Source organism: Coloeus monedula, assembly GCF_965178545.1.
Source record: "Coloeus monedula genome assembly, chromosome: 4".
Lineage (NCBI taxonomy): Eukaryota > Metazoa > Chordata > Aves > Passeriformes > Corvidae > Coloeus > Coloeus monedula.
The window spans coordinates 66,000,771-66,025,672 of NC_138784.1; the positions used below are offsets into that span (position 1 = coordinate 66,000,771).

Sequence of the window (24,902 nt, forward strand, 5' to 3'; positions counted from 1 at the left end):
TTTCAGTAATAAGCTCTCTAAACAATGTTAAAACATAAGTATGAACTTTCTAATGTGATCTTGGGTGGTTTCTTTGTTGTTTTTTTACTTCTAGATTATATGCAACTTGATTCTAATCCATATTTACTATATTAAACCACTATTTACCAATTCAAAATGCCCATTACTGTTCTATTAAACTAGCTCCAGGATTACACTTGATTTTCATATATATTAAACTGCTATTTAGTCTATAATTATTTCACATACGGATTACATTTCCTTCTGTTTTCATTTACTTTGACATTAGAATATATTTGGGTGACTAAGGGAACAATTACCGAAGACCAAAGTATCAAGTGTGCCAAGGAAGAAAATTAATTGTTTTATAACCTCTGTTTCAGGGGAAAGGACACAATTTTGCCTCATCAATGAAACCCCTATCTTTTGTGAGCTTATGTGGAATCCCAGAGACAGGAGAGCAAAACAGGCTCAGTTCTTATGGTTGTTGGATATGACTCTGCCAGGCTTTGTAGCTTCTAGATAAAAACAGATGTGCTTTGAAAAATATTCATTTTGCACATGCAAAAACAACCTTTTGTGCATTGAAAACTGTACCAAACTGAAGGTGAAATGATGGAAGCAGAGGACAAAATGAGTTTTTACTGGTCCCATCAGCACTACATAGTTCCTCATTCTGCTCTATCAATTAGTCGAGCACAGATATATGGAATGAGTTCAGAAGGAAATGCTCGGGTTTAAACTGTTATGCTATTGTTGGCCTGCACAGTAATGGCTTTGAGCATGAAGTGCCTACAGTCAAGTGTCTCACAGACTCCAGACGTCTGAAGCAGCAGTTTATTTAATCAATTGATCATAGGCATGTAGCTATACAGACAGGCTAAGTGAAGCCAGTTCTGCTTTTCCAAGTCATGCATTTTTACTTTTCATTTAAGAAATTTAACATCTTGCATCATCTGGAGATGTCATTTCCTGCCCTCCCCTCTGTCCCAATCTCATTTACAAACAGTCTAAAATAATGAGATTCAAGCTTCTCTGGGCTGCGATACCGGTACTTAAGATGATAAAGGAGTATTACATTAATTAAAGACAAATGAGATCACTGAAGAAATGATTTTTCAAGAAATAGAATAATGCTGGGGAAAGGTGACCCCTGTTTCAAAATACGCCAAAATAAGTTAATGCAGAATTTTTTAACCAGGAGGATGGATTTACATACTTAGCTCTGCTTGCTTCTCACTTTAAATGCAGGTCTACAATCTCTACTTTTAGACCATTCATTAGGACTGAAGGTGCAGTGATTCTGACTGTGGGCTGTATTAAGGAAGCTGGAGCCAGGTAGGGATCTACCAAAAGTCACTGAGATCATCCCATGCAAACTGATCTGGAGAAACATTGACTAATCACCTCCCTGGAAAGCTATGCAGAAATCTTGGTCTTGGCCAGAATTTCCATCCCACTCCCAATTAAAGCAGTGATGAATTTCCCAGTGTCTTCCCCAGAAGCCAGCCCTGCTTTTAAAGCTGCCCTCACATGGCAAAGCTCCAGGTAGCATGCTCTGATCTTCCTTCCCAACACATCTGCTTCCACATTGTTCTGGAAAATATACTGCACACCCCTGTGCCTGCAGACATGAATCTGACCCAAAAGCTACTGAGGTGCTGCCTCCTGGTTAAGTGCCTTTCTTCTTCCTTCTGGTTGCTTAATTTATTACCTATTACATTTGCACATAAACAAACATTCCACTTTCAAATCAGGAAACTTGGATCATATACTTCTGAAACATCTGGTACTTACAGTGAAAATACACACAGTGAAACTGAATATAGAAAAACTGGAGACCGATTAGAAAAACTAAGAACTTACAGTGAAGAGAAACTTACCAGCTTCATCCAGGCACCATCTAGTGGGGCAAAACTTGTGCAGTAGATAAAGTTCCTGTATTGGGAGTGCATCTAGAGGGTATTAAGCTGAAGTCCAGCAAACTTTCACATACCTGAATAGTCAGCCAAATTAAGGGCTTCTCCCAGGAATCAGTAACATACGGAAGTTATAAAAAGTGGACTTTGTATTTTATTTTTCATCTAACTGGCTATTTCCTTTTAAGTATTTCTTGGGCAGTTTTCCACCAAATGGTAGGAATGAATTCACCAGACCATGTCAAATAAATAGTAACATCAAATGTAGCCCAGCATTTGGTATGATTGTGGAATTTTGGACAACCATCACATTTGAGGCATGGCTTTTGATCACGGCTTTGCTTCTAGCTGGTAATGGGTCAGAAAACTATGGACCTTTGTTCTTTTGCTATTCAACATCGGTGAGGGAACCTACTGGGAACAATGATTTTTGCCTTTTCAAAACTTTGAGCTTTCGCATCACTCCAGTAGGATGCCCTGCACAACGAGTGGATAAAGTGAAAAGAGAGTTACCTCAGACCGGCGTCCCCTGTTGACGTAGACGCAGACGGGGCTGAAGGCGCCACTGCCACACACGTACAGGTGGGTGCGATTGTACGACTGGATCACACGCACAAAGTTCCCACAGCCGTGCTGCAGGAAACAGAGAACAGTCATGCCACACAGTGGCAAATGTTATGAGATGTTGGGAACTCTAGGGAATAGACATGACATAGAATTTTAATAGCATCATGAAGACAGCTACTGAGTTTGTTAGTCTCTGGATTTGGACAGCTGTTCCTTTTCATGTCATTTTGCCTGCTCTGGGAACTGGGCTCTCTCTGATTGAGCACCACAGATGAGTTATAGAGGAGTCCATGTAGCTTTCCCACTTTCATGCAGCAATGCAATTTTCATTCACAGATTTCTCTCTACCTTGCATGAGAAGAAGCCAGACCTCTACAGGAAAACAAGAAGTAACCTTAGGAAGTTTCCTTAAGGATACCTCTTTTCCCCCCTAATTTGCTCAACATAAAATGAGATGATTAAAAAGAAAGCAAGTCCAAATACCAGATTTTGCTATTTGTATAAAAAGCTTCTTTCCAAAACTTTAAATTGAGATTTGCAGTCAATTGTTGCTTTGTACTGAAGACCTAGAGTAACATTTTCAGATCAGCATGAAAATTAAAACAGAACGTTAAGGTCCACACAGTTCACAGTATTTGATTTACAGTTTTTTCCTTCCCTTTTTTCTCTAGCTCTTTTGTTTTTTAGTATGATCAAGTCTTAATGCACTTTAGGTTGGAAATAGATTTATTTTCTGAATGTTTTTCCTTACCAAGATCTCAGAACCGCTTTAATATTCAATCATCCAAATCTCACCCAAGACAGTGAGAATTGCATGTGTTTTTTGAGCACATGATTGGAAACTGTGCCATCAGTCATCCTCATGAAAATCAGTGGAGTTAGTCCTTTAGCAGACTGCACTGGTTTATTTACTTTTAAAGGCATTCATATTTTTGGTTCAGCAGAAGCCAGTACCATGCAACATCATCTGAAAACTGGTGCACAGCTGGGGTCTTCAGACTGCAGACAGTGGGTACCACCCACCTTCACAGCGTGTTCCTGGGGGGAGCAGCCAGAGAACTTCCCTGCTCCGAAGAGCAGCCCAGCAGACTGTTCAGCATCACCCCAGGACATATTTGGAAAAGTACAATTACCTAGTTTGATTAGTAACAACCAAAAAAGGCGAGGAAACGGACACTGCATATCTTTTCCTATCTGTCAAAGTCTGAAGGTGCATTCTGTTTACATTGCCTGTTTTTCCAGAATTTCACTTTATAGATTGGCTTGCAAAGCATTTCAAAAGCAAAACAAACACTTCTTTCATTTTGCTTTGGCTGCACTCAAGGTGCTCTTACTTTATTGCCAAGTACCTAATTTGTTTATACGTGCATGTGGATTATAATTTACCGTAGGATCCTTGCCAGCCATTTTGCACTCTTCAACCTTGTTCGCTGATGCTGGCCAGAAAATCTGTAAGGAAAGAAGTATTATTCAAGTAGTATATTTATTATGCAATTTTTAAAAAGCCAATTTCACTGCCTAACTTACACTAATACATTAATATTTAGATATCATTTACACTTTGATTATAAAGAAAAAAAGGATTTTTGTTGATAAATAAAATTATCTTTGACTTAGCATGCACTAAACAAAATCAAGGCCCAAGCCTTTGCCTAATATATATTAAGTCTATTACATATTTTTCAGGCAAGTTAATCAATTTATTTAGATTGTTTTCTTCTAAATAAGAGATATTTTTCACCACTATTGCCTAAATTACTACCCATCTTTACATTTTTACTTTTACTGAACTTATAGAAATTTTTCACACTAGAAACCAGAAGACTAAAATATTGAAGGAAGGGTTATTGTAACAATTTTTCAATTTTATCATCAAAGGTTTGGCTAGATTATGATAAAACCTGCTTTAAATCTCAAGATTTCACGTAGATTTCTTTCAGACAGCTTTTCCACAAATACCTCAATATCTGAATATTTATCTGTATATCTCAAACTCTAAATATTTCGAGCTTCTTCCACTATTTATTTTGATTTTGAAGTAGAAAAGACATCCATTAGAAATTTATCCCTAGAAATCTAGTAAGTGACAGAGCCTGATAACATTGAGCCTCAAGACAACATAAACAACAGCATTAAAAGATCTCTGTGTATATATGTACACATAGTTATATATATGTAGAATTGTGGATTTGAATGTATATGTATATAGGACTTCTATAGACATACAAGACCAGCAAAGTGAATCTGTTGTTAAAATAAATAAACAAATGGAAGACTGTGTGGAATTGCAGAGATTCACTCTGAGCTTAATACTGGGTGATCACATCCACTGATCACATCCACTGCCAGAAACCTTTGTGTGTTTTTCCTTTCTGCTGATTTTTTTTTGTTGTTGTTCTTGTTTCTTCAGGCCTACATGAGCTGTTGAAATTCCTCACAGTTTTATTTCATGTAACAGAAGTCCTCCTATCTAACCAAACTGCATAGGATTAAACTCGACCTGCTAAGGACGGGAGGGAGCGTGCCATGCTGGGGCACAGCTCCTGCCAGACCAGGGTGGCTGGATCACTGGGGAGACAGAAATTAGCAAAAGGGTCACAGAAGATATTTCAGATCTGAGAAGGCAGCCCCATTTCCGAGGGAGATTTGGGTACCATTAGAGGAGGGAAGAATGCATTCGCACCATTGAACGAGAGGCATTTAATTTAAATGTGTAAGTTAGAATGAGCCTCCCCTGACTCCCTGCACAATCAATTCAGGTGGACAGGCATGTCCAGAGGGTGATTCAGAGCAAAGCCTAATTCAACTGTGCTCAATCACTCTCTGGCAGGGCCCCTCTCTCTCCCCTGACACATTAAAAGCCTTGTCTCTTAAGGAAGGCATTTATCTTCCCTGCTGCAAGCTGGGTATTGCTGCCCCTCAGTCCTTCTGAGGTACAGTAATAAAGCCCATAGATTAAAGGATTGCATAGATTTGGTAGAACAAGGCCTTTATGGCACACTTTCAGGCAGGGTAGTAGCTGTGATAGTCTAAAGATAGGCAAGACCAAGTCTGTAGACAGGTAAAGCTCAACAGTCAATCTTCTGGGCACACAAGCACTTCCGCAGGTCACCTACTTCAAAAGCAGACAGGCTGAATTTCAACTGGCTTTGGAGACAAGAGAGGAGTCTGTGAAAGGAGCTTAAGCATTCGATAATGTTTTTAGTTTCACACAGAGGTTGCCTCTTACTGTTTTGTGAGGGAACACAGAGTCCTTGGAAAACACCATCTCAGTAAATGAGAGAAGTCAGAAAAGAGGTGTCAAGGGGTAGATGTGGGTCACAGTGCCTGGAAAACTCCAAATGAGGTGTCTCAGCTACCCAACTGAAGGGCAAAGGCTGACACAGACATAACAAGAGATTAGAAAATAGTTCAATGATTTGGGGCCAGAGGACAAAACATTAAAAATATAATAGAAGGCTAAGGACAACTCTGTCCTTGTTTTTTTCTGTACAGCTTGAGAATGATAGTGTGTATCTTATTCTTCCTTGAAGGATACTTTTAAAAGTGCATCTCTGAACTATTTTATCTTGGAGAGAGGTGGAAAGTGTCAAACCATACAAATTTTCCTTGTGATGCCAGGACAAGCTGAATGCTGTTTCAAAATTAGTAAACAGGTCAGTTTTAAACAGTGTTTGAAAAACAACATACAGCCTCATCTGCATTACACATAAAACAAGGACTAAAAGTTCAATCAGGTGAGGGCATGGATGCAAAATAATGAAATACTATTTTGTTGTCTTAAAAGCAAAGGCATGGACTAAGCAACCTCAGATTCTCAAAATAAAACTTGAACTTACACTGAGGGGGTCTTGGCTTATATTGTTAATATTCAAAGACAGAATATGATCTTTACTCCCCACATAGATCCGATCCTGATCTTCATCCATCAATAATATCCTGTAATCCAGGGGGCTGTGAGATATTCTGTGATACTCAGAGGTCTTAGTTTCTTGCAGCTCTGAAATAGTAAAGACAGTAGCATAGTAAAGCAGTTCACTCATGTTTGTTGTTTCTCAACTGCATTTCTTTCTAAATAAAGACATCTTTGGAGACAAATGTGGTCAGAGAGACAAAAAACCCTCACTGGACACTAGATAATAATACGATGGTTGATGTAAAACAAAATTTCTTTTCCCAGTTTGAATACAATTATTTTGTACATTAAGTAGATAGATGTAGCTCATAGAAATCAGGCAGTGCTGTTATTCATTCATCTAATTAATTCTTATTTTAATGGATATTATTATTTACAGCTTTGGCTTTTAAGGAAGATAATTTATTAAATAAATCAATATGTTCAATACATTTTGAAGTTTACGACTGCAGAAAATCCACAAGATCAATGAAAACTACAGAAGAACGCTTTACTTCCTTTTCCTAACAGGGGACTTCACTAATAATAGGTTTTTATCATTTTCAAGGTCAAATTTTATTTTGTTCTTCAACACCATGCGTAGCTTACTTAAAAGAAAAAGAAAATTATTCAGTCAAGCCTAAATGTGTCTGTTCATTCAGTTGTTTGTTTATGGGTTTGGACCAAACTAACAGAACTGTAGAAGGAGCTCTATTTTTCCACATAAAACTTTCTTCAACAAAGTGAAGTGAAAACATCCTTTGATCTCAGCAGTGCAGGATCAGGCCTGTTACAGGAATAGCATAAGCAACTGCAATATAAGTATTACTTGCTGCCCTCAAGAAAGCTCAGCCTTCTCATCTTTGTTTGGCCAATATATTTTGGCCCCCAGTCAGATTGTTTCACTTTTTCAGTAATAACAGAAGGGATATTTCTCAAAAGCTGAGAGTGGAAAAATAAAACCTTAATAATCAATTTGTCTTTGTTAAAATATTTAACATATAATTATGCTTTCTTTCTTCATGAATATTAGTATTGAATTGTGTTTCCCGTGTCTCTAAAAAAGAGACTTCTAAAAGGGTGGCAAATACACAGTACTTATGAAAATGAAGCTCTGCTATAATATTTATTCATAAATGTAAGATCTGATCCCACAGTTCTCAGTTGCAAACTTTGTCTGGGACAATATGGCTTGTCACTGTTTTTAAAGGCAAAGTCTTTTGCTCATTCATTCCCTATGGAAAACAGTAAATGCCTTATACAAAATTAGTCATCTAAAGATATTGATATTTTATAAAACAAAACTCTCAAAACATAGATAATTCTTTATATGTGCACTATTTAAAAAAAAAAAAAAAGGTGCCAAAATAAGTGTGCCCAAAATATGCACCTTCTGCAAAACACATATTTACCTGAGAGCAATTTTTTTATTTTGAAAATTACTTGAAGAGCCATTTTTAATAGCAGGCAAAAGTTAAAGTCCTAGGATTCATACCTGTGTAGTAGAGAACTAATGATTGAAAGAACACTTACCAGAATATAATTTGAATTGATAAATATCATACATAACTCCAATTAATTTTTATCATTGTTAAATAGTTTCATAGGAAGATGAAAAATATCCCCAGTCACTGAAAGATAATAGTGTTTTGATTAATTTAGACGTGTGACATCTTTCAGGAGCTGAGTTTCCTACAGGCATTTATTTATGGCAATATTAAAAAAACCCACAAATAGTATTTATCTTGTCCCTCGACAATAGATAAACATACAATCAAGATTTACAACCTGTGCCTAAAAACTGAAACAGAACTTGTTAAATATATATGAAAATTGTTCACAGTACTTTCAGAAGTCTTTCTTTAGTGCTTGAAAAATCAACCATTTTACTTCACTTTAAAAAAAATCCTCCCTTGAACCTTTTAGCTAGGATTGCCCAAGGCACCTGGGAGACTCACCAGCACAGTGACTCACAATGCTCAGTACCTTTGGCCGCTCTGAAATTCTCACAACCAGCCCCAGATGCTTGTGCTCATGCCTTTTCCAGGGGCATTATTAATTTTACCATAACATTTGGCAGCTGTAAGGTGAAACTGAACGTTCTCCCAACTGTACATTTGATACACCAGGAAAGCACAGATAAACTGGGAGGGTTTCCCACACAGCACGGGGTAAATGTGAGCACAGTGATTGCACAATATGATGTCACTCCTTATTGCCTCACTGACTGACAGTGGTTGACAATGAAAAACACCATGGCTGATGTAAAAGATAATCATGATCATGATGATTGCTTTTAAACAAGAGACAAAACCAGCAACAGATTTCCACAACTTTCATTTATCAAAATCCATTATTTTCTTGGAATTTGAACCTCTTTGAAATGGTATTATTCTTACTAAGGCTCCTGAAGGGTAGTCTGCCTCCACTGAGCTGCTGATGAGGAGAACGCCTTATGTCAGGTTACTAGACTATGGAAACTCAACACCATTCACAAGAGGAAGGAAAGCCGTGGAACAAATACTCTCACACTGATTTATTAGTTTTATTTCTTTTAGTGCTGAAGCTTACAGCTTATTAGACTTTCTGGGCTACTCAAGCAAGTCGGGAGGGAATTTATAACTAATCAAATTTTATTTTCAGTCAACAAAATTTACCACATCATCACCCAAGAAAATGTTATTTTTTAAAGATTTACTATCTGTTTGTTGTTGCTTGGAGAAAGCGGTGCCTGCAAGGATGCTGTATGGCCTTTCACTCCCTTTCATCTCCAATAGTTTTTTGTCAAAAAATGAAGTAGACATTTACTGACATTCAGAGCAATTCTATTCCATGCTTTGGGAATTTAACCAAACATTGAAAGCAGTAAGCCCTATATAGGGAATGATGCTGCAGACAGCTCTCTGAATATTAACAATTTTATTTGACAATAAAACAATATACAAGTAAGTTTCATCCTTAATGATACAAAAATAATCTTTGCTCATAGTTTTTCTTCATCAGTTGGTGAATGTTGCCTTTCCTTAGGGATAAAACCAATAACAACTTGATCCCTAGTGTAAGAAATCTGATCTTAGAGGACAGGTTGCTTTAATGAAAAAACAAAAGCTTCAGTGAATTCTCATTCCAGAATTATGCTTATTATTGAACTACAAATTTTGGAGATCCAAATGACTGAAGTTTTCTCTGTACACAGTGCACAGCTTACTGACAATTAGACAGTCTAACTTCTATTCTTTAATTATCTCTCTAATCCACCACAAACAAAAAGTATTATTTTTAAAAAGTTTTGTTCTTACAGAAGGAGTAGCAAAATATTTGTCCAATATCTATTACTGGCATCACAAAAGCCTTTGTAACAAACCTAAATGAGCATATTTAGGTTTGTTACAAATATTATATTTAGGCCAGAACAAAACAATTACAGCTATTCAAGACGGGGAATCCAGGAAGGTGTAGTTATCTCACACAGCCTGTTATACCCAAATTGTCCATAAGGACATAAGGACTGTGAAAGGGTAAAAGAGCTAGATCTATCAGGCAGTCCTCTAAATGTCTTAGTTAATCGCCCAGCCTCAACCCTTCATCACTCCTTAATTCAAATTCACTGGTACCACAATGTTGAAAACAGCCTGACTCTCCCAGACTAAGGAATATAATAATCCCTAATACGTAGAGGTAAGACCCTAAGAGACTTCCTTGGTTGACATCTTAAAAAGATGTTTGATGCATCTGTTACTGAAATCTATGGAATTTTTATCAGGACTTTCCCAAAATATAACTTCCTTTTGCAGACCACTTATTACTGAATGTTTAACATAATCAAGAATTATCTTTATGTTGCAGGGTTTGCTAAGGTACAGCCATGGTATGCAAGCCTCCCTAGCCCAAGTTCAAAGCACTGAATTTGTCCACTGCTAAACTGATAAGCGGATAAACTAGGACACGTGAGAGACTGCATGTAGTCCTGCCTGCACTCTACCATCCCTGGATTTCCAGCCTAGCACGGCTTCTTTGAGCAAGCCTAAGGATGCTCTGCCAAGCTTTTAATTGTTCAGAGGGAAGTTCAGAGCAAAAGCAGAGATTTGGTGTCTTTGCCTCAGAAACAAGTAGGAAGTAAAGCACAGCAATCCATTCACATGCAGCACCACAGTGAAGGGCACAAACACAACTTTCCAGGAAGATGGGCTACATCTCCCCAGGGAACCTCTGCTGCCCAAATTGGCATGGATTTTATGTAGCCTTAGTGATGTGGATGTCAGCAATACTATGGTGTTTTACTTTACGCTCTCATGGGGTGTGGGGTGCACAAATCACATGCCTTATGTACATCTAGCAGTAAGCTCAATGTCAGCCTCTGGTTATGGAAGCTGTAAGACTCTCTTTAAGCCTCATTAAGCCTTGAGTTTGTGCCAAAAAATATGCCAGCCCATGCCAAATGTGAAACTGCAATGTAAAATCTCCCCTTCTAGGAATTGGAATGAAACCAATTTTCTTTTTCTTTTTTTTTCCCTAGAAATAAATACTTAAGTAAAACAATAACGTCAAATGGAAATGGTCCCCTTTTGCCCACAGATCATGATTAAACAGGTGAAAAAGTAGTTTGGACATATAGACAATACGCATAATGTTGCTAGCATTGAATGGAATGGTTATATATTTTAAGAATGCGAGTGAAATCTGAGGTATTTGCAAAGTTACAAAAAATAATTACAAAAAAACCCAACAACAACAAAAAAATAAACACAATCGAACTAAACAAGCCAGAAGAAAATGTGTTTTATTTTAGTTTAAATATTTTCCTTTCTACTTTGTATTTACGAATCTCTCTGTTTCATGACTTTTTAGTAGAAATGACTAGAAAAAGATTTAGTTAAATGGTATCAGATTTCATAAGAATCTAACAATTTTAATTATTGTTTTCTTGGCTTTATTTTTAATTTTTTAGTGTAAAGATATAGAAGAAATAAGTGCATCATTTTTATAGTTTACATAGTGCTTGTGGAAATAGTCTGCTATAATACTGCGAGTCTGAGGATAAGATTGACTACTTCCTCAATGTGTATGGAAAAAGAACAAGTAAAGCCTGAATATTTCTTTTCGAAACTTCAGAATGAGTCACCTTTGCACTGTCAATATTCCTTTTCTTTGAAGATATATGTATTGATTCCTTCTACTTAAGGGGGTGAGATAAGGGAGTAGCTAAAGCATTTTTCCCCTGCTCATGCAGTGTTCAAACTAAAACCCATCCCTCAGCCATTCTCAGGCGAATGCCATCGTGAATGGGGACACAGTCATCTGACCAAAGAGCCGTAAGCAGCCAGATGTGCTACTGGTCAGTCCCTTAAGTGCCTTAACCACACAGGGCCCAAAAAGCTCAGATGGACCTTTGACCTTTTCTTTATCTCTCTATTTCTTCTTCATGCATGAGAGTCTTTACTCTTTCCTTTAATGCTGTTACAATGAAATCTGGCTTTTTATATAGGCGGTAACAGCTTCATAAGAACTAGAAATCACAGATGTGCACACTTGCCTGATTCTAAATCCATCTGAAAGGGGTTTAATTGCATTTTTATTAAAAAAAAAAAAAAAAAAAAAGAGCAAGTTAGAGGGGAGAAAATATTTACAAGTGCTCATAAAATCACAGGCTAACTAATTAACAAGATCACTTGAACAAGAGAGAAGAAGGGAGTTCAGATAGTACAGGCTGAAACAGAACCCTCTTTTCGCCCAGAGGTAAAATGTATAATCTGCTAGAAGGAAACTTAATTACTGCATTTGGAATGAGAGTAAGTAACAAGTAAATGTCAATGATATTTAAATATGATCTGGTTTAAATATACACCTAGAGTACTTGTGGGTGTATTTGCTAAATGAGTTGAGAGTGGAATTTAAACATTACTGGACTGAGATAATGCAGTCTTTTATAAAGGGAAATCAGAGCACCAAGGTGAAGTCTTTGGAGAATCAGGCCCAGAGGTGGCTCTAGCATGTCTGAAGAACAATTTGTCACCTTGACCAGCTCAACATATACATTAGGAGCAGTAAAACACTCAATAGCTCTTTGTGAAGGGGACCATGTGTTGATCGGAAAAGACATACCAGTTAACAGTTGACCTTAAGCAGAGTGTTCACATATGTCAGTAGATGTTTTCTTCTTTTCTTTTACAATTTGCAAGACACACAAAACTCCTGAAATCCTGGTAACTCACAGACTTTAAAAAAATCACAATTGATTATTGACTGGCTTTTAACATTGTGCCTTTTAAAAGTTGTACTGAAAGGGTAATTCATGACGGCGTGCTCTTTTATTAAAAGTACTGAAAACTATAACAGAATTTCTCATCTTCTATTTAGTACTTTCAATAAAAAAGGAGGGGCAGATCCTCTGAGGTGTGGGCAGCTGCCAGTTTTGTGCAGAAGGAATGTGCTTTCTAAGTAAAAGCAAACACATGAGAAGAGAAAGCCACTTACTCGTGTGTGGCAAAATGTATTAACATGGCTTTGTGGCACACTTATCAACACAAGACACTCCACAAAGCTCCATGCGTCTTTATTGAAGCTTTACATTATGAAGAACAGATTTTTTTTTTTGTTCATTTTCACAGATACTGTCATGTGAAATCATGCCACATTCCACAACAGTAAACCCACTCCAAAACAAAAAGGAAAAATGTGTCAACGTTTTTCAAACTGCAGTTACACAGCTATCTTAAGTCTTGCCAAATATCCCAGTACTGAGATTCCTCCATTGAGCATTATGCAAGACCACCCACACCCTTCAGCCATCCTGTCTCACTAGGCTGTAGACAATTCTAGGCATAATTTTCAGGTTATTCTTCAATTTACCTCACTGTAAACCTGAATTACTCCTCTGAAGTCTGTGCAGGTATTTCAGTAAATAACATTGAAAAGTGGGCTTCTTTTATTTTTAATAATTAGTGTGCAGTTATAATTTTATATAAATGCAATTTTTATTTTTTATTTCAGAAGATGTTACAAATGCTGCCATTCTATAGAGCTTTCCAGAAGATATCCTATTTTTCAAATATTACCTTGTTCTTTTCTTCTCGTTATTATCCTGTCCAGGCCTTGTTCTCATTTTTGGTCCCAAAACAAAAGGGACAACTTTGTCAAGTGTAGAGAGCCATAAAGACAGGCCACCTGGGTTTAAGATTACTGCAGCTGAGTTATCCATGTCAGATGGGAGCCAGTCTTCTCCAAGCCGTGTGTGTACAACAGCTCTGTGGCATGAAAACTGCTCTCCAAGAGCTTCATACTTCAAAGTCTGCACAGTTACACAGTTTACCCTTTGGCTGCTTTCCAAAAGCCATGGAGAGAGAGGGTCCTTGCCACACTGCCCGAAGGCTGCAGAAGCTCAGGCTGGGTGCACACAGCAGCTTTGCCATTGGCACTAAGGACCTTTTTGTTTTTCAGATGCAGGAGAGAGAAGTTTTCAGTTGCCAATATGACATTATTTTTGAGACAGAGTAAGAAAAAAAAGCCACACCCGGGGAGAAGTCAGACAGATTCCACATAGTTTTACTTCTTCTGGGAGAAGTATATATTTTCATTGTAACCTCTTGTGTTTTCTCTCTTCTCTTTTTTTCTAGTGGACCACCAATCACACCACTGGAAGGATGGCTGTGCTGCTTCCTGTGATGCTCAGGCACACAGAAATGTTCCAAGTAGAGATCAGACTAACTGGACAGCTAAACCCCTGACTGTATTCAGACACTAAAACTCTTTGATCTAAATTTACAGAGATTATGAGAAATGGAAGAAAGTGAATTATTGTAATTGTCTGCCTGAAAAATGAATTAAGACTGAAGCTTGTTATAGTCTCCAAGTCAGAACTGGGCAACAACACAAGATTTGGGAGCTGTTCTTACATCTCCATCCCATTTGCCACTAATGGGTTGGCCACTGGGAGGAGAACAAGGTCTGAGTGGACTTCCCTTTAGTTTTGCATCTCATTCAGGCTATTGTTTTTGTGATAAAAGCAAACCTTTTAAGGCTTAGGTTTAAGCACCTGACTCTACTCCCCACAATCTGATGGGTCAGATGATGTCAGCTGATATATCTTTGAATATTGGGATGGGAGAGAGACTAACAGGGAGAGTATCATTAATGTTGGGTAAAAGGTAGGTTGTTTTACTGGTAGAATTGTCTTTCTTTTTCAAATTTATCTTGCTGTTTGGTCTAAGTGTGTATTTTGCAGATATACTGAGGTAGCCTGTAGACAGTGAAGATACAATTTGCCTTTTGCAAAACTGATAGCTACTGGGGAGTAGCAGTGTGTAGTTTTGAGGTGTTAACAGATCTTCATTGATGTACCAACAACTGTGACATTGAATTCTAGTGAAGAACTATCAAATGCTGCAGAATAATCAACACCTTAAATAAAGAAAGTATGATAGTAGTCTCCTAACTTCTTTTCAGACTGAAAAAGCTCTTAACATCAGCTCACATGCAGCCCTTTTCTTTCTGAGCATATTTTCACTAAGCTGCCAAATTACTTGTTACCAGAGCTAATAAAAACTCTTTGAGAAAACGCAGCTTAACCATTGAAAAATTTCATTATGGTTTCTGTAATAAAGTAAGAACCCACTTCACTGTGGCAAGGCAGAGGAACTCTTCATTATATTCCTTTCTATCCCTCAAAGAGCAACCTCCCCAGAGATTCAGCCAATCTCTGTATGTCTACAATTGGCCTTATTGCCCTTGCTGCAGTAATCCTTGCCTTTATTGATGTTACCAACTGTACTGCAACTTTAGCCATGCTACTTTATCCACAGATCTCCTTAAAACATATTGTTCCTATCTTTGCCAGTCCCTTCTCACCACTACTCTGTATAAAATAGGGCCACTTAGTATATGCAGGTTTGGTTACAGCTTCATTATTATTATTATTATTATTATCAATTTAATCAAATTAGGATTAGCTCTCAGGTGAACATCAGGCATAAAGAGATCAAACTAAACCCCAGTGCTTAGCTTTTATTCATTCTTCATTAAAATAATGTAAAATTTACCCAGTTCAAGCTGAAGAAACTTAGGAAGGCAATATTTCTCATTCAAAAGAATTACAGTAATAAATTTGTTTCAGTTGACTGCTGAACTAAAGGGTAGTATTTTTATACACAAAAAAATTTGAATTCAGGGGGATACTCATAAAAATAGCCAAGTTGCCCATAGCAAAACCAAGCAAACAAGTGTGTGGCATTGTTGGTATCACACACAAATAGATAAACCACTGCTTCCTTTTTTTGGTGTGTTTTCTTGTTTCCCCAGTATCACTATTTCAATGGAGTGCATATACCTGGTGTCTACATACTCTCGTCTATATATCAGATAATCATCTCTATATACCAAGTCAAGATAGTTAGCAAGCTCTGCTTTACATCTGGGAAGGATAAAAGAAACACTTATTCTCACTCTACTATGTGAGAAAACAAAGCAGCTGGAGGTCAACAAATGGCATCCCCCGCTCAGTGAACCTTCCATGAACCCCTAGTTCAACATGATGCCAGAAGGGTCATTATACTGGAGATAACGAATTTCACCAGAAGAAACAGCCATGCTTGATTCCACTGCTGCATTTATCCAAATCTTTTATTGTTATTTCTATTTATAGAAATTTTAGAATAATATTTCCACAATAGTCTTATTTCCTTTTCCTATATTTGTTCTGTATGCTTTAGTATAGTACTCATTGTACTACCCCTTGTAGCCTAATTTGTGCTCTTGGATTAAATCTTATTTTGCAGCTGCAAGGCCACCCAGCCTTCTCCATTGACAGGAAGCAAGCTGTTTTCTGGACGTGGGTGTTTGGGATGCTTTCTGAAGCCAAGGAAAGTTTGGTTTGGGAGAAAAGCAAAGGTCAAGCCTATCCTTAAATGTTTGGGCAGTTGGTTCTTTTTTTACCTTGAAACAGATTTTTCTGGTATATTAAATACATTCACTCCCATTGGAGGAATAGCCATGTGGTTTAATCAGATTGCACGTTATTTTTTTTTTTTTTAATTATTGTTATGACACAACATAACATTAGGGTTATGTTCATTGAATATGGGGTTTGGCCGCATCCCCCAGAGGACTTCAGTGGTTGGACACAACTGGAAATTATTCATTTCATCATCAGTTTTTTCTGCTTGTGTTGCTAGCATCGAGGACTGTTATAAGTACTTTCAATATTAAATTAATTAAGACTTAGGGTGGTTTTTTTTAAACATCAACTTTAAAAATATTTCCAAGCATGTGTGCAGTGAAAAATTTTTTATTTAAGCTTAATTTGTTTCTGTATGGATTTGGCTCTGTCAGTGCCAGGTGTCATTTATGGGATGTGGCCATCCCTACTCCTGACTCCCTGGGAGCAGGAGTGGTCCAAGCCTGCGGGCAGCTGTGCTCAGTGGGCAGCACGCTTGCTGTTTAAACACACAGAACACAAACATATTTCACTCCTTTTCACACCATGAAGACTGACACAGAGAGTGAATTTAGGAGCACATTCCAGAGCTGCATGCAACCATCAATCTTCGAGTGATCACCAGCTGGTATTTGGGTGCACAATAAAAGACATGTTCAGTGGGTTGAGCATAGCCTGGTGGATTAGAGTCCTCTCAACTCTAAATCTTATTTTGCTTATATTTTGCTGTTTGACTTTAGATGTCACATAAACTCTCTGACTTACATATGTAAAGTGGAGGTAACAGTTTGGTATTTAATTGACTGGGTTGTTTTTTGGATTGCACTTGGTAATGTACAGAAAAGCCTTTGAAATGAAAATGAAATAGCTGGAGGAAGTTATTTCAAATGTATTTCACATTCAAAAAGAGATATTTTTTGTTTGTTTGTTTGTTTGAAGTCCAGACACTTCAAACTTAATAAGCTCAGCCAAAACTCTGGTTTGGATTTAAGAGATAACTTTTATACTTTTCTGTTTAGATTTAATCTGAATGGGAAGACATTAAAATAAATAAACCTTCTGCAGTCACTCACTCCACGTTTAAACTAGACTTGCCATATTTATTCATCAGGATGACCATTTAGAACTAGGCCAAAAGTAAGAAAAAAAGTATAAGAATTTCCTATTTTGCATTTACACAGATAGAAAAAAAAATATAGATAAAACATACTTGTTTATATTCAACGTTCAGTTATGAAATACCCCTTGATTACAACACTATCTCTTTTAGATAAGGGGAGGCTCTAACAGAGCCTGAGCAATTAGTCTATTTGGATATGCTGAACATCAGCAAAGAGAAAAAAGAAGACAAATCTTTGATTCCAGGTAAAAAGGCAGAAGAGTCAAGATAAGTAACATACCTGATAAAATACTCTGTGGGCCTGCTACAGGTTCATTATTGAAATAGGAGGTTCAAGGAATGTAGGACTCAATCAGCAAACCAAACCTGAAGGGATTTAGATTCCTGACAGATTAAAATTGGCACACTGCAGGTATAGGGCAGGAAGTGGCAATAGGATAAAAATCAACCACAGTCAGCCACTTATCTCTACAGCAAACTACTAATTGTAGCAGAGGAAGATGCAAGTGCCCTCAGTATGTAACTCTGTGCCCTTGATCCTTAAACAAAAATTGCATTAATTTAAAGGCAAAAATCATAGATTGTGTCTCTTCTGTATGTCCTGTACTTACACTTTGGAAGCACAAGCAAAATAATATGGCTATTCATTTAAAGTGTGATGTGCAAATACATAGAACAAAGGAGATTTGTTTCATGGTTAGAGCAGGGAACTACATGTCAGAACTCCTGGGCACTTGCTCTCTGACCTTGAACAAATCTCTCACCCTCCATTTGTCCATTTATGTCAGTTTAACCATCTGCTATATGTTTATAACAACACTTACCTGTCTTTCAGAATTACTATCAAGTTCAATTAATGTATGTTAAAAAAAACCAAATTAAAGGCATTTTTATGTTCAAGGTAGTAATCTAATACATGTTCCTGCTAACTGTTTAGGCTTATTGCATAATACATTTAAATCACTCTGTTTTAAGGTACACATGCTTTAGTGTCTCTCTTTCATATAAAGCAATGCTGCTTAATGCACAATCCATTTTAGCTCCATTAAATAGACATCATGAATTTGATTGCTGTAGAAAGAAAATATCTGCCATGTGATTGTGGCAAAGCAAATAGAGACAGTTCTGAATAGCTTTTAATCAGAATTTGTTTACTAAAGGCATGTTAACTTCAGTAGATTTGGCCATGAGGAGGAATGCCAAACAGTGACCTTTTGAACTCACACTGAATGAAAAATAGTTTCAACAGGTTTAAGTCTTTTAGCTGGTGTTTATTAAATAAGGCTTTCACTGTTATGTAAGACATATTTTGACTAGTTGTCTTAAATAGCTTCACCTTCATAGAATTTCACAGCATACTTTCATCTTTATATTTTCACAAAATGTTTATCAGCTATAAAAACTAACATTTATTCTAATAACTTTTATCTTTGTTAAATGATCTCTTGTAGTTGCTCCTCCTGCTTGGCTCTGTTTGCTATTCCTTTCTGGGTTACTGGGTGGTTTACAGGCACTGAAAGTTCCTAGTTGAAGGGGTCTCTTACATCAGATTTAGTGTAGAATAAATAATTTTTATTTTTATGCATTTTTGATGGCAATCTATTATAAAGCCTAAATATTATCACTGAAGACATTACAATCTAGTGATACCAATCTTCTTCATTTGTGCTACGAAAGTTATCAAATCTACTCTCGTTATGTGACTACCATTAGCCTGAGAATTAAAACACTTTACACAGTACTGGATTTTATTGTCACTGACCAGTGGTCTGTTGACCTGATTTTTCACTGCATTGCTCTGAATGTTCAACTCTCAACACCAATAAAACCAACAGAGAACCACTGGCATAAAATATAGCATTAAAGCATTAAGAATCAATTCTCATCTTTCCAAACAACTGTCAAAAATGAAGTCTCCAAATTTATCATATTTACCAGTTGGCTGCAGGTAAAATTTCAAAAATTGTTAAAATATGAGCTCAGGGTGAGAAATGAACTTGAAGTTCATATGCTTGGGCTCTAGTCCTGGTATTATAACAAACCTAGAGCATGGATGATCATTTTTGGAAACGTCATCTTCAGTTTGGCAATACCAGTCAGTCTCTCCTGGTACAGCAACCCTAAGGCAGCACTGAGGAGAGCACAATTATCCAGCTACTTGCAAGAATATTTCAGGAATTATCCTTCTGTCTTTTTTTTTTTTACAGCTATTACAGACCATTTGGTGCAGGTTGGTTAGGCCTGACCATGCATACAAGGGTCACCAAAGAATTTAGGCAGAGAAATGGTTTTGTTCTGCATGACAATACACTTTAGGCAGCCACCTCCTTTGCCAACCCAATGAAAAGAGAAACTGAGAAAATTGTGCAGGGCACATCACATAATACAGTTTACATCTGTGAAAATACCTGAATTTGAGCTTGGCTGGATTTTCCTGAATTAATATTCTGAATTTAGGCTCTTAATTCCCACCTAGATGCCAGTTTAGGTGCATAACTGGTGCATTGAATTCCTGGTTATACTTCTTTGCCATACTGCACTTCCTTTACTCTAGCTTTGGTCATGTCACAACTACTTTCATCTCTTCTACAGTTAAATTCTGTACTGCAATGACACTTTATGTTCCAAAATAGGTCCTCCAAAAGAATTCTCAACACATTTAATAACAAAGGAAACATGCTGGAATCCAAGGAACTATGCTGTCCCTTTAGTACCTTATTCTGCTTCCCACGTGCCACAAGAAAGTGATCATGCAGATCACAGACACTGCTATGCTCAGAACTCTAATTCCTGAGTCTAGTCACAGGAGGCAAAGTGGGCTGTCCCAGACTTGTCACTGCCTACCAATGGCCTGCCACTTTATCATGTCAAATCAGTGCATGCTTGTCTAGAAATAGAACAACGTAGAGCAAATGATTAATGATTTACAACTTGTGTGATAAAGTACAAGCGGAGAAGTGCATCCTTCAGTGTTCCTAATACCAAAAGAAATGGTCAGAAATCCTGCACTGCCAGAAAATGCATCAACTTCTTCAGGCTTAAAACATACCAAGATGATGAGGGCAGTGCATTTCAGCCTAGGGCATGAGAAAAGGGAAACCTTAACAATCAATGACTATGCTGGGGAGAAACATTCTGGTGAATGAGGGAGAAAGAACAGTAACACAAGAACCTAACTCATCCAAACCAACATAATTTTCTCCTTTGTTATTGATTTCAACCTTCTTCTGCAGGTTCCTCCTTTGTTTTGTTTTTCTCTAATGACTACAAAAGAAGTCTGAATGATTAACTCAGACTAGATATCAAATATTTATATAATGACACAAGAATTTCCTCAGTATGATAAATTTGAACTTCCTCAGTATGATAAAAATACAACTTTGCCTCACCTGGTACCACAAGGGACAAGTGCAACAGTGACAGTAAAAAAAAAAAAAAAAAAAAATCTGAAAACAGTTAACTAAAGGTTTTGTTTGTTTCACTGACTTTGGACCACTGAAATAAAGAAGATCTAATTCTCTGTAAATGTAGTGAAATCAAATGTAATTGTATCAAAAACCTCCAAACAGGACACAAATCACACAGACAGGAGCTTGACAACTTATTGGATTTATCATCTTAGAAAGCAAGTGACATATGAGAAGAGAAAGGAAGGGAGGGGGGGCAATAAAATATCTGCAATTTGAATACATTTGCATTAATTTCCTGATAAAATTATGTACTGTCTAATATCCCCCTGCCCCTTGCACACTAAGCCAAAGCAAACCTGCATTATTTGTCCTGAAAACACTATTCACAGAAGCAATCAGAAAGTGACTTTTCATAGATGGCAAAAAATAACCAAGCAAGTATATGTTTGGAGGTTGTGTCAGGCTGCATGCTACCAATATTTAGATGCTGGTCACAGATAAGTGATCATTGTCCAGATCATGTAATTAATACTGGTTTTCTCCTTCCATTCTGCTTCCCTTTCTCCAGCTCTCTAATAAGGTAAAGGACTACCCTTTCAGCTAGTATGAACTTGTGAATACCAAGTGAGATGGTAGACAGCCCAGGTCCAAGTGATAACATTTCTTTTTCAAAATTATAAAATGTTGCTGCTAAATGACAGGATTTGTTCTGTGCTTCGGCCCCCAAACTATTCATACACTGCAAAAATTCTGCTTCAAGTAGCTGACATCAAAAATCCCTTCAGCTGCTCACATAGGGCATTTTAAATATCTTTCAAGGTTATTTATAGCTATTGTATTACTGTAATTAAAATAAGACCTATAAATTACATTAATTATTAATGTTAGTGTGTGGATGTCTGCCTAACAAGTGAGTATAGAGTGCAATTTGTTGGAACTGTTTTCTCTGCTGCAATGATACTGTTACTCAGGAAATATTAGTACTTAGCTAGAATTAATTGAACAAAGAAAATTATGTCAATAGCCTTGGGAAAAAATTCTAATCAGAAATGAGCAAGTAGTTAAACAAGCTTGCTACTGTACTGAAGAAAAAATAAGAATATAAAAGGCATAAAATAACTGTTGATGATTATATATGAGGATTACCAGTCTGGAAAAGATAAAATATTAAAATATTCCCAGAATCTCATCTCTTTTGCCATAAGTCAAGGTAAAGAGCACTTAATTATTGTGAGTGTGTATGTCAGAATGTCCCACTGTGATAAGGGACATGTTATTTCTGATTCCATTTCATGACACGGCAGATGATGCTCTAACTTCTTTTGTCTCAGTTTGTGAATTCATTAAATCAACACATTTTCCCTATGTCTTGCCTCTAAAATTACAGTGAGTGGTTTCAGAAAGTCAATTGACTCAGCTTGTAGGTGGCATCAACCAGGTTTTTCTTACTGAAACAACATATTTCTTGTGACAAGCACCTCTTAGATTAACTTGAACACTACTACTGGCCAGATACAGAGCCATAGGTGCATCATTTCATTTTTCTATTTCTCCTTATGGCTTTGGTCTGTCTTGTTTATTTGGATTATAAACTTCTCAAGGTGGGGCTGCAGACAGCAGCTTCTGAATGCCTGTGCAGAAGGGCAGGGGTGGCATATTACATATGCAATATCAATGCAGTAAAAAAAAAAAAAAAAAGGTTTTACAGAGGCTTAAATACTTTGGAAGGGGCTACATAAAAACTCCTGCTTTTTTAAAATTAGTTCTTAAACAGTGCTTTTGGCAGAAAGATTTTATGTCCCCAATTTGCATTTTGAACTGACTGAGCAATGTTCTTATTGGAAACTTTCTGTCGGGCTGCCTCCTGTCTACTTCACTCTGATGGAAGGTCCAGGGTAAAATATGTTATCATTGCTATTGAGTCACCCAACCACAGTAACAACCCAAACCAATGTCAAATCCTCTGTGGCCGTTAGGATTACAAGTAATCTAAGCATCATCTTCTGGAGCAAATCAACAGGCAAGAAAAACACAGGAAAGTGATATGTAACAACTGGCTTTGAATATTATGTGAGCCAGGTCAATAGAAAGTCAAAAATATTTTGTACGGCAGCACAAACCACAGGCCCAAAGTCAGGATTGCCACTAATTAGAACAGACCTGCAAACATTCTAGGAGGAGAAAAGCCAACAGCATTCGTCCAAAACCAGATGGCCCCATAAGCCTTTCTGACTCAGCGAACATAAGCAATTAAGAGCAGTTCAGGAGTCCCATGTTAAGAATTCCAGGTTATCTGAGAGTAGGGACATGGCTTGCACTAGTCTCTGTTTTGCATTAATTAAGCCAAATCCCAAAGAGATGTGAGTTGGTACATTAGCTGATTGGGCAGGCTAGGCAGAGTCATTCAGTCTGCTACAGGCACCTGAGGTATTGAATTTAGGAGCCCAGTTTGTAGGAGCTCTGTATATTCTCACTGAGAGAGAAAAATCAGAGGGTTAAAGAGAGAAGGGGAGTGGCTTAGATTCTCCAAAGCTCCATCTGAAGGTACCTGCCTTGATTTATTGAGGTGAAACAGAACACAGAGATAACTCTAATTTACAAATAGTTGTCAGTTTGCTTGATCTGCATGAGGTCATACCTAATGGGGACAATTCCCCATGAAATCTCAGTACAGGTGGAAACTATAACTCCTTTAATAAAACATTGTGGACATTTTTCAAAACATCAGGCCCATAGGTCAGTGGTTATATATGTTTTCTTGCAAGTATTTAAAAATGCTGCAGGGTCATCCATGTCTCTTACAGGAATCATTGGCAATATAAAGGTAACAAACTGTAACTTTAATTAATAAAACTTCCAACTTCCTTTTATGCCCTTACAAAATGATTAATCACTTTAAGAGATGATCCCTCCTCTGTAGATCTTTACCTCTGCACTCACATCTTTTGCAAGCAATGAAATTCACACGATTCCACTGAAAGACTGGTCACCGTATTTTCAGTAGGGTGAGGCCAAAAGATTGAAATAAAGCAGAAACCTCTAAAAAATTCAAAAAGTGTACAAAATAGGGGCAGGTTTTAATCTGCTACAGTTGCAATATGGTCTACTCTAGGAAAATATTAAGCACTTAAGAGTTTAACTGAAGACATACAAGAATTTCCACTAGGACTTCTCAGGAATACAAACTAAGCATCTTTAAATGCTCTGTTGGACCAGTTTCTAATCTCAGGTAAAAAGGAAAGTGAAAAAAGACAATCAGTTATGAGGGAAAGGAGACAGCAAGCAAGGAAATTAAAATATTGGGTTATTTATTACAAATGGCAAGAGTTATTTCAATGTTTTAATATACACAGCAGTGTCTTACTGAAAGACAGGAGGCTAAATTTTATCTGGAGGTTGTACATAAAACCTGGGCTGCCACAATTATGCACTGCTATCCCAGCAAAGGAAATAATAAAAAGAAATAAGATTTACGGAAAAAAAAAAAAATCTAAACACCAAACCAGAAAGAGAGTGAGAAGAAAATACCATTCTAGAAGTAAGGTTGTCAATACAGCTGAAAACTGATTTGCACACCACTTTCTTCCTCATACCTCAATGCAAACTTCCTTGGACATGTTTAATAGCAGCCAAACTCAAGAACCCCTCTAGGTCAGGGATACAAAGAGGGACTGTGGGAAGGTACTTCTCATAAACCAAAGATGCTAATGTATCTATCTGATAATTTATTTGTCAGCATCAATTTACTTCAGATTCAAAGTAAAATTGCAGCTCTGTGGAGCAGAAGCATAGGGCAGAACACAAACGTTTGCCAGAAACAGTTGCACCTTTGTAAACAACTCAAAGAGAAGTTAGAAACATAAAGAGTGAAAGCGACTTGCCAAAAGCCATCCAAGACCATAACTGGGAAGGGCACCTACTGCCAAGGCCCACTTTCACATCCTATAAGACCAAAGGCATCATCTTGCACTTTCATTATGCAGAGAAGCAAATCATGTGGGAACAGTCACCCTAAGGAGGTTGTATGAGGCAGGGACAGGATCCCTTCTTAGAACCCCAGTGC

At 37.2% G+C, this 24,902-nt stretch overlaps 1 protein-coding gene across 3 annotated transcripts in view; it reads right to left on the reverse strand.

The window, feature by feature from the left end:
- Nucleotides 1-24,902, reverse strand: part of SEMA3C (semaphorin 3C) — a 118,536-nt gene that overhangs the window by 45,779 nt on the left and 47,855 nt on the right. For all 3 annotated transcript variants that reach the window (XM_082279821.1, XM_082279820.1, XM_082279822.1), the window contains 3 exons: nucleotides 6,326-6,486; nucleotides 3,873-3,935; nucleotides 2,433-2,552 (listed from right to left, as the gene is read on the reverse strand). In XM_082279821.1, the coding sequence (XP_082135947.1) occupies nucleotides 2,433-2,552; nucleotides 3,873-3,935; nucleotides 6,326-6,486 (344 nt within the window). The remainder of the gene's footprint in view (nucleotides 1-2,432; nucleotides 2,553-3,872; nucleotides 3,936-6,325; nucleotides 6,487-24,902) is intronic.